The sequence below is a fragment of the Chrysochloris asiatica genome, unplaced genomic scaffold, assembly GCF_000296735.1.
Source record: "Chrysochloris asiatica unplaced genomic scaffold, ChrAsi1.0 scaffold00184, whole genome shotgun sequence".
Taxonomy (NCBI): domain Eukaryota; kingdom Metazoa; phylum Chordata; class Mammalia; order Afrosoricida; family Chrysochloridae; genus Chrysochloris; species Chrysochloris asiatica.
This window is the reverse complement of record NW_006408702.1, coordinates 3,484,936-3,495,540: the sequence shown is the minus strand read 5'-3', so window position 1 is coordinate 3,495,540 and position 10,605 is coordinate 3,484,936. Positions and strand designations below refer to the sequence as shown.

Genomic DNA, 10,605 nt, shown 5'->3' with positions numbered 1-10,605 from the left:
CCTGTCCCACATCTTTCCCAATTTTAAACCACTCAGTGTTTCCGTGTTCTGTTCTAACAACTGCCTCTTGGTCCATGTACAGATTCCTCATGAGTGCAATTAAGTGTTCAGGAATACTCATTCTTCACAATGTTGTCCATAGCGTGTGATGATCCACACAATGGAAAGCCTTTGCGTAGTCAGTAAAGCACAGATAAGCATCTTTCTGCTAATTTTCTTTAAGTCAAGATCCATCGGACATCAGCAGTGATACCTCTCATGCCACGTCCTCTTCTTAATCCAACGTGAACCTCTGGAAGTTCTTTGTCAGTGTATGTTTGCAGCTATTTCTGTATTACCTTAGGTAAAATTTTGCTTGCATGGGATATCAATAATATTGTCTGATTAATTTCCACATTCTGTTGGATCCCCTTTCTTTGGAATGGGCACAAATATGGATTCCCTTCCAATAAGTTGGCCAGATAGTTGTCTTCCTAATTTCTTGGAAGAGATGAGTAAGTACCTCGAGTGCTGCACTACTTTGTTGAAATATTTCAATTTGTATTCCATCAGTTCCCAGTGCCTGGTTCTTTGCAAATGCCTTCAGCGCACCTTGGACTTACTTCTTCCTTCAGGCTCTTGATCATCTGCTACGTCTGGAAACGGTTGAACATCAGCCATCACAGCCAGTGCTGCTTTTGCCTCACAATTCGGCATTTGTTGTTGATTTAGTAATCAGTAATACACAAGGAGCTCTGGTAGCGAAGTGGTTACAAATAGGGCTGCTAACCCTCAGGGTCAGCACTTCGAAACTACCAGCTGTTCCGCGGGAGAAAGATGAGGCTTTTTGCTCCCGTAAAGATTTACAGCCTCGGACACCCTGCACAGGGTCACACGGCACACAACAACAATAGCAACAATACACAAAATGGATAGTTTTTTACTGTTGTCATAAATGTGAAATGTCAGGTAAGATAGTAACTGAGTGTATGTGGCGCTGTGGGCTAATGCTCTGGACTGCAAATTCTGTTTGAACCACAAGGTCAGTGGTTCAAGCTCACCAGCTGCGCCTCAGAAACCCTATACAGGGTTGCTATGGGTCGGAACCAACTCTATGACACTTAACAACAACAGTGTGTATGTATATGTGCATATATATATGTTTGTGTACATATGTATGTATATACACACGGAGGGGTCTTCAAAAGGTTCATAGGAAAATAATTCCATTTTCTACAAATTCTTTTAAAGCCTCCTTAAGGGCGTATCAATGGAGCTCTGGTAGTGTAGTGGTTACGAATCGGGCTGCGAACCTCAAGATCAGCAGTTTGAAACTACCAGCGGTTCTGTGGGAGAAAGATGAAACTTTCTGCTCCCGTAAAGATTTACAGCCTCGGAAACCCTGTATAGGGTCGCTGTGAGTCGGAACTGTCTCCACGGCACATGGCACCTACCACCACCAGGGGCTTTTAAAAAATTCTTTTTCCACGGGTTCCATTCCATTTTCCGGTTTTTTTCTAAACAAAATGTGTTTAAACATGTCTCTGAGATTGGTGGATGCCTTCAGACACTCTTCAGTAATATGCTTCTTATATAGTTTTCCCAAAACAAAGTCCAATCAAACCAGTGGCTTCTGAGGGAATCTACTGAGCCAGGTCAATTTAAGGCAGAGAGGTCAGCTCAGTGGAATTTTTGTTTGTAATCTTCACAGATATCCTCAAAGGACACAGGACCATCTCAGGGGTGGTTATGACTTTAAAGAAAATGGAAAATTGTGTTGGTGAGATAAAGGTCAACAAATTTGTGCTGAGGAGGAATTTTTTTTCTTTCGTGACGATGTGCCAGGGATGTCCTCCTAGAATTTCATTGGGAATCCTTACCTCATTCACCCTACAGCCCTCATTTTGCCCTCTTCAGACTTCTTTTGCTCCTAAAACTCAGAATATTTCAAAGGAAGACAATTTGAGTCCCTTGAGGATGCCACAGCTGCCATTTTGACAGGGTGTAAATTGAAGAGCACAGAATTCTCAGGGAAGGAATGGTTAGAGAGATGGGAAACACTTCCTTCAGGAGTGTCTAGACCTAGGTGGAGGAGATGTCGCTAAACAATTGCTTCATGTTTTGATATATTTGTTTACTAAAAGTTTCAGGGACTATTGTAATCCTTTTGTACTTAGCGCTCATATACGAGTGTTGGGATTTTAGCCAGTGGTGTAGCGTTGTAAGGAGCTGCCTTTCCCAGAGCACCTGAACTCTCCAGTGGGCAGTCGTTAGACAAACTAGCCCATGTTTGGCCACGTTTTCTTTCCAGCTCCTTTTTTCTTTCCCCAGCTGACGTGATTTTCTTACACTCTTTGTCTCTGATCACACTTAATATGGTGCTTGCTACGTTCCATATCAGTTCCTCAGCACGGCAGATATGTTACCTCATTTAATTCTCACAACAATCCTGTAAGGAAAATGCGGTTACTGCCCCTAGTTTACAGATAAGGAAACTGTGGTACTGGGCATGCCTGCCCAAGAGAAGTCAGAATTCTAGCCCTGGCTACCTCATATCCTGAGCCTGTGTTCTAAAACGTTATGTTAAATACTGTTTCTTTAGTGCATTGTTCCTTTGAAGGCAGACTTACTCCATCTCTCAATTAATATCCTGGTGTCTTCCCACTTTAATGGCTTCTAGGTTTGGCTACTTTAGTATTTAATACTTTATTTACTGCTACTTTGAATTTGGTCTGTTTTATTCATCACGGTATAGAAGCAATTTGATGGAAGCTCAATTTGAATTCCTTCACTATCCTTTTAAAATTAATTGTACAATGATTATTTATTTAGTTTGAAATGATATTCCAGAATATATATCATAGTATATTTCAACCCTAGCATACCTGCGAGTTTTATCTCTTTTCATATGTTTTCATGTTCTGGTTTGATTAAGTCAGTTTCTTTTCTGAGTAGTCAAAAGTACTAGAGTGACTTACGGAGATTAATGAGAAGTCCATTTGGAAATTTCTATGAGGTTAAAAAACAGAAACAATTCTGCCTTTTTGCGTGCACAGAGCATCTTTAAATCACCAGTGGGAAGTATCAGTTTACCACGTTTGTTGACTTTTGTTAATGTGCACAGATGTTGGAAATGGGTAACACACTCTACTAACTAGAAGGTTTGGAGGTTCAAGTCCACTCTCAGGTACCTCAGAAGAAAGGCCTGGCATCTGCTTCCTAAAAACTGGCCGTTGAAAACAAGGCTGTGGAGCAGAGTTCTCCCTGACACTGAGGTTGCTTTAAGTCAAAGTCGGTTTGATGGCAGCTGACCGTAGTGGTGGTGGCACTGTGTGCCAAGCACTGAAATGATCTATAATCTCAAAGAATTGTTATGACTGTCAAACAAAATACATTTCCTTCACTTGAGCGGAGGCTGTGTATGCCGGTGTGACAGTTTTGATAAGTGTGTGTCCCTCCTGATGTCGGCTCCCTGAGCCTGGGTCCGTGTTTTTGTCTCCCTTGCATTCATTTTGTCTAGCGAAGTAACTGGCACTTGATGAGTGTTCAGAGAAATTTGTTGAAGGAACAATTTTTATTGTCGTTTGGTAGAGCTGAGAAGTTTGTAGGTAGGGAGTTGGTAGCATCAGAGGATTATCCTGAACACCTTGACTTGGTGCCTTGGGTATTTGCTTTTTAAGCCATAAGTAGAACTTGGTTAAATGAAAAATGCTTTAATGGTTCTTCATTCTTTATTATTTGGATGTTGAATTTGAATTCTGTGGTACTTGGTAGTCTGGGTTTATGTTAAGAGAAGCAAGCAGATCAAGTATTTTTTATTGTCCTTTTGAACCCACAGTGGTTCAAATGAGCATACATAGAAATATGCTTGAAATAAACTGTTCTCTGACTGCTGTCTATTTTAATTCTAGAACGTGGTCCAAGACAATTCCTGGGAAAGTGGAATTCTTCTCCAGTGAGGGTTCAGACACATCGATTCCCATTCCAGTTGTGCCACTACATGGTGTGGATGACTCCTACCCACCCCAGAAGAAGTCTTTTATGATGCTCAAGTATATGCATGACCACTACTTGGACAAGTACGAATGGTTTATGAGAGCCGATGATGATGTGTATATCAAAGGAGATCGTCTGGAGAACTTTTTGAGGAGTTTGAATAGCAGTGAGCCCCTCTTTCTTGGGCAGACGGGACTGGGCACCACAGAAGAAATGGGGAAACTGGCACTTGAGCCTGGTGAGAACTTCTGCATGGGGGGCCCTGGTGTCATCATGAGCCGGGAAGTCCTCCGCAGAATGGTACCACACATTGGAAAATGTCTCCGAGAAATGTACACCACCCATGAGGATGTAGAGGTTGGCAGGTGTGTCCGGAGGTTTGCAGGAGTGCAGTGTGTCTGGTCTTATGAGGTAAGAACAGAATTCTTCACTGTGGGAAGAAGACTCATCATTTTGTCATTAGTTTTGAAATAATCAGGAAACTCATACTACCCTCATCAGTGTTAAGAGTTGGTATTACATACACCTAGCCGTAGATTTTTTTTTCATTTTGGATTCTTCTTATTTCGTTTTCTCTTGACTGTTGGAACATATTTTTTTTTCTTTTAACTTTGTCCTTATACCTTAGTTAGTAAACAGTAGTATTTGAGGCTCACGTTAGAGCTATAATTTGTTGAAGGTCCTAACTATATTTTATGATTATTTGGTAAATTCATCTGACTTTGCTTATTCTAGAGATGTTACTTGCAAGAGTTTAAAACTGTTTTCCCCTGTTGTCCCAGAGGCATGGTATTTCTCATCTGTTCATGTTGATCCACATATTAGAAACTTCACATGTTGTGAAGTTATAAAATGATTGTTGATGTAAAAAAGCCAATAGGACTTTAATATTTTAAATCTTGATATTTTAGAAAGTTACTATAATCTGTAAGTTTTACCATAGAAATAGTTTATAGTATTTATAAATTGTTCCTTTTAGGATGTGTGGTAGGTAATTTCTAGATTATTTTGATATATGAATGAAATGATTTAAATGGCGTCTAGTTGTAGAGATTTTCTTCTGATAGTTTTGACTGGAAAAGTTGCACCCACTGCCTGAAGCTTAAAGGATCTGATTCACCAGAAAAAAGAGAATTATTTAGGTTGTATTGTGCTTATGAGTCAGGCTGCGAACCTCAAGGTCAGCAGTTTGAAACTACCAGCTGTTCCGCGGGAGAAAGTTGAGGCTTTCTGCTCCTGTAAAGATGTACACCCTCGGAAACCCTGTGCAGGGTCGCTGTGGGTTGGAACCGACTCGACCGTACTTAACAACGACAACATTGTGTTTAGATTGTATTATGTAATATTAAACTATCAATGGTGTCAGGAACACAGGGAATTGCTAGACCTTTTTGCCCAAGGAATAGAAAGAGATTTTCAAATGTTGACAGCTAGCTTTTTCCCTGAGTTAATTTCCTAAGTAATCAAGTAAAGAAATAGTAGTCTTCCCTCGAGACTTCCTCTTGAAGTCTTGTAATCACACTCTTTTAGGTGAACTTTGGGGGAAGTTGGCATGTTCAGGCTGCTTATCATTTCTAATGTTAAATTGACCAAGTTAGATTTAAATCTTTCATGAATGTGATCTAAGCAAACCCTTTCATCTTTTTGTGCACCCCCTCTATGCTTCTTTGTCGCCCTTCACCCCCAGTGAATCCTGTCAGAGTTTTTTTCTTTTCTTTTTAATAGTGTAAAAATGGCAGCTCGGGAAGCTGTTTGGGGCATTTCTGTATTTTAAGGCAGACTAGCTATGACTCAGTATTTCTTCCATTTTCTTCATCTCGTGGTGGCACTGTGGGTTAATGCGCTGGACTGTGGAAGTTGGTTTGAACCGCGGGGTCGGCAGTTCAAGTTCACCAGCCGCTCCTCAGAAACCTTACATTCGATGGCACTTACCATCAACAACTTTAACATATTTCATTGTGGTTGGAATATTGAATCTTTTGTGTATTTGAGAACATGTACCCCTGTCCCTGACATTGAGAAGCTGGCCTTCTTAGGCGATTACAGAGCGTAGGCTACTTAGGAGAAAGAAGTTTAGAAAGTAGGTCTGAAGGTTAGAGCGCTATATCATGTACACACTGCTTAGAGACAACAGTACAGCTGGTATCTCGAGTTTCATCTAGAACTTTGACATCAGTGCCAAGGTATACTTAGAAAATACTGCCCTGGGGCTGCAGGGTTGGAAGATGGTTTTCTGGCCAAGTGTAACTGTTATCATGGTAATTACCCTAGGTTTCTTATGTCCTAATAAGTAAGCATTGATGCAGACTGAGGATCCTCCTCCTAGACTTGGCTGTCCTAGTAAGCAGTCCCTCTGGGATGCTCTCCAGGCCTGTGGGTACTCTCTCCTTAGGAGTGCACTGCCTGCTTCGGGTGGGTCTCGGTTTCTTCTCACTTCTTTAATGCCTGTGGTGACAGAGCTTGATTTTACAGCTTGCCTGATTGGGCCCCTTGGTGCTGTACCACTTACCCTCCCACCAGCGGAACCTCAGGGCCTGTCCTTCTCATCTGTGAGTTCGTTCTCTTTTCATCGTTTTGGCCCATTTTCTGGCACAGTGTTAGCTGTCTTCAGTTCTGTTGGAGTGCTTTATGCTGGATACAGAATAGCTTCTCTCAGTCTGTGACTTGTCTTTTCACTTTATTGGTGGTATTTTTTATTATTCAGAACTGGTGAAGTTTTGTAGTCTAATTTATAAGTTTTTCCCTTTATGGTCTGTGTTTCTTTATGTTTTACTAAAGAAATTCTTCCCTTTCTTGGGTCACAAAAATTTTCCTCTATATTTTTCTGCAAGTTAAAAGTTTTGTCTTCTACATGCAGATCTCATCACTGTTCTTAAGAATTTTATCTTCTGGCACACATACTTACATTCTATTAGACTTATTATTTATTTGTTGTTTTTTATGTAAGTGCTTCTAACCTAAGTTTTTATTATGATTTTATCATTGTGTTCACCTCTCAGGGGAGATTAATCTTTCATGTGGAATAAGACCTTTTATTAAGCTTCCTATAAACCGAGTTTCTTGATTAAGGCTTAAATTACGAGAATTTATTGAGGTGGCATTTTATGTTGGAGACATATTAAGCTCTAAGTCTCAGAAGGTACTTATTTAGCTCTAGTAAAAACCTAGCCAGAGTGGTAACATTTTTTTTTTTTCAATTAGAAATAATGCCTAAGAATTATATTTATATAATTAAAATGACTAGTGAGGAAGGACTCTGGTAGCGTAGTGGTTACGAATCAGGCTGCGAACCGCAAGGTCAGCAGTTCAAAACTACCAGCTGCTCCGTGGGAGAAAGGTCAGGCTTTCTGCTCCCATAAAGATTTATAGCCTCAGAAACCCTGTTCAGGGTCACTATATTGTTCGGAACCGACTTGACGGCACTTAACACCACCAAGTAAGGAACAACTGTCAAAATAAAAATCCAGATTTCTGAACTTGTTTTGATTACTGTGGTGATTATTAATAAATGCTTCTTTAAAAGACAATTTTTTATTTGAAAATAATTTCAAAACTTAAGAAAAAAATAGTGCACAGTATCTTTACCCAGTTTCATCTATTGCTAACATTTATTTAATTTGCTTGTGCTCCTGAGCACCCCATCCCCACAGTAGACATAGACTTACATGCCCCAACCATTTAAGAATCAGTTCTATCCTTCATGACCTTTTATTTTAAATACCTTCAGTGTGTTTGACTAAGAACAGAAATTCAGCAAGATGGCAGACTAGGCAGACATACTACACAGACCTTCTACAACAGAGAGATCAAATGAAACAGACACAGGACAATCCTGGAACCCTGTGCTTCAGAGGAACGTTAGAGAAAAGGATTGAATACCTACTGGAAAGAGAAGCTGAACTGGGTTGGCAAAGGGAGGAGAGAGGGACTGGTGAAGAGACTGCTGGCCAGATGTGTCCTGGCCATCTTGAACTTTGTGAGCAGCTTTGGAGAGACAAACACATGATGGCTTGTTGGCACAGATTCACACACGTGACTGAAATGCTCCACCCACTAGACAAGAGCCCAAGAGCTCAACAGTAGATAGCAGTCAACACCAGCCAAGCCCACTCTAAACTGAACTGCATGAGTGGTGAGTGGCAAATGGTGTGGACACTGCCATTCTGTAACCACACCCATCAGGAGACAGTGGGTCAGAGCCTAAAAACACACCAACATACTATCATCAGTTAAACTCAAATACGACACCACGATGTCTTGGAGACAACAGACAATTTTAGCTCACACACAGAAACCTTTTGTTTCTCTTTTAGAGTGACCAAGATGCAGTTCCCAAAAAGTGTTTCTGAGGAAGAAAAAGTAATGGAACAACCTGAGAAGGAATTCAAAAGAATGATATTTAGGTACCTTCAACAGCATAACAAAAAAATCAAGAAAAGCAAGAATATTAAAAAAAAAAAAAAAACTTTACAAGAATTTAGGAAAACACTACAAGAGCACACATTGATAATAGTGCAAATTTTGAAATAGTACAAAATCTGCAAATAGAAATCCAGAAGATTAATTCTAAGATCTCAGAAATGGGCAGTACACTAAAAGGGCAAAGGAGTAGATTTGAATCAATAGAACCCTAACTTAGTGACTGAAGTTTTCTAGAGAAGCAAAGCCATGAGACATATATATATAAAGAGAAGTTAATTACAAGGAAATGGCTTACAATTGTAGACCCCCCCTCCCCCCAGGTCCCCAGCAAAAGTGAGAGAGAGCGCCTTTCCCGCACATCCATTAAATTGGGAGCAGGCCACTGGCCTGATGTTCAAAGAACTAGAGGTTGGAGGGCGACCCAGATGTGAGATCTAGATCCAGTGGGAAAGAGAACACGTCTTTCTTGCGTGTCCATTATATTCAGACCAGGCTACACTTCCAAGGAAACAGCCTTTCAATTGATTGGCTGCTTATAGCCAATCTTCACACAGTTTTAACTATCAACTACCATACAACTGGGAATCCTGGCCCAATCAGGTGGACACAGAAACTTAACTATCACAGTGATCTTGAAGATAAGTGTCAATACTAGTAAACTAGAAGAACAATCAGGAAAAAGAATGGAAAAAATCAGAAGAAATCCCAAGATTTCTGTGGGACACCAAGAAGTGAAATAACATATGGGTGATCAGATTACCAAAATAGGAACAGATGATAAAAATCATAGAGGAAATTGTCAGAGTTGCTGGAAGAAAACTTTCCTAATACATCATAAAAGATGAAAATATAACCATTAAATAACTTGGCGTGGTGCTGTAGAGTAAGCACTGGACTGCAAACCACAAGGTCAGCAGTTGAAACCTACCAGCTGCTCCATGGAAACCCTATGAAGGGTTACTATGAGTCAGAACGGAGTCTACACCACTTAGCAACAGCAGTAAAGAAGGTAAACAAACCCCAAACAGGATAGACCCCAAAAGAAAATCACCAAGACATATTATAATCAAACTTTCCAAAACCAAAGACAGGGAAAGAATCCCGAGAGCAGCTCAGGAAAAATGGAGCATTACCTACAGAGGGTAGAACCAATAAGACTCAGCTGTGTTTTCTCAGCAGAAACCCTGCAGAGAGGACGGCAATGTGATGATCTATACAAAACTGTGAAAGAAAAAAAATTGCCAACAAAGAATCGTATGCCCAGCAAAGGTGTCCCTCAAATGAGATGGCAAAATTAGGATATTTCAGATAAATAGAAATTAAAGAAATTTGTACATGACAACACTACCCAGAATTCAATCCAGATATAGATGCATTCAAAGTAAAACAAACCTACAAGAGTGAAAATAGGAAACCAGAGAAATCAACTACAAAGCCAAAAGAGGGAATAATGTAGACACAGAACTTCTGAATGGTGAGGAAGTCAAGTAAATTTTGAAATAAAACTGTTTTAAATGGGGGAAAAATTATAGGGTAACTGCAAAGAAAATTAATACACTGTCACATCAAAATCTAAAAGGAGAGAGAACAAATTAAGATGGCGGATCAGGTAGAAGTGCAGTGAAGCGCTCCGTCAACAACACCACAGAATACCGTACCAAGCAGGCTCAGGGGATGGTCCCAGAACTCTGAACCACGTATTAAAGGAATATTTAGAAGGGTGGAAGGCTTACAGCTAGGGGAATTTGTAGCAGAAGCAAGAAATCCATTGCTTTCTAATTCAAGATGCTCAGCTGCTCCCAGAGCCTCCATTTTAGGCGAGACCAAGAGGGGGAACAATCAGTGCAGCCACGGATGCCTGACAGAACCTCAGATATAAAGGTGTGGACACTCTTCCTCCCCCCTCCCCCCATCTGTTCGTTGGTCTCTCGCTGTCTGTGCACCTCTATTCTTGTGACTAGAGGGGGTGTCTGAGTGAGTGGACACACCACCCCCACCCATGGAGGGTTCTACTACACATGTGCACAGATCTCCTCGGAATTTAAAGTGGCAGTTTCCACTTAAAACCAAACGGCTACAGTTGGCCCTGAACTGTTTTATCACTAGGAAAAAGGCCTGCATGGGGATTGTGGAGCGGGACAGGCTGACTAAAAAGGAACTAGGCTGAAAATTAAATCCTGAGTTACGTTACAACGACCAACAGTGGCA

At 40.6% G+C, this 10,605-nt stretch overlaps 1 protein-coding gene across 1 annotated transcript in view; it reads left to right on the top strand.

The window, feature by feature from the left end:
• CHSY1 (chondroitin sulfate synthase 1) overlaps nt 1-10,605 on the top strand; it is a 119,389-nt gene that overhangs the window by 31,806 nt on the left and 76,978 nt on the right. Inside the window, 2 exon segments of the mRNA XM_006878273.1 lie at nt 3,891-3,917; nt 3,919-4,386. Of these exon segments, the coding sequence (XP_006878335.1) occupies nt 3,891-3,917; nt 3,919-4,386 (495 nt within the window).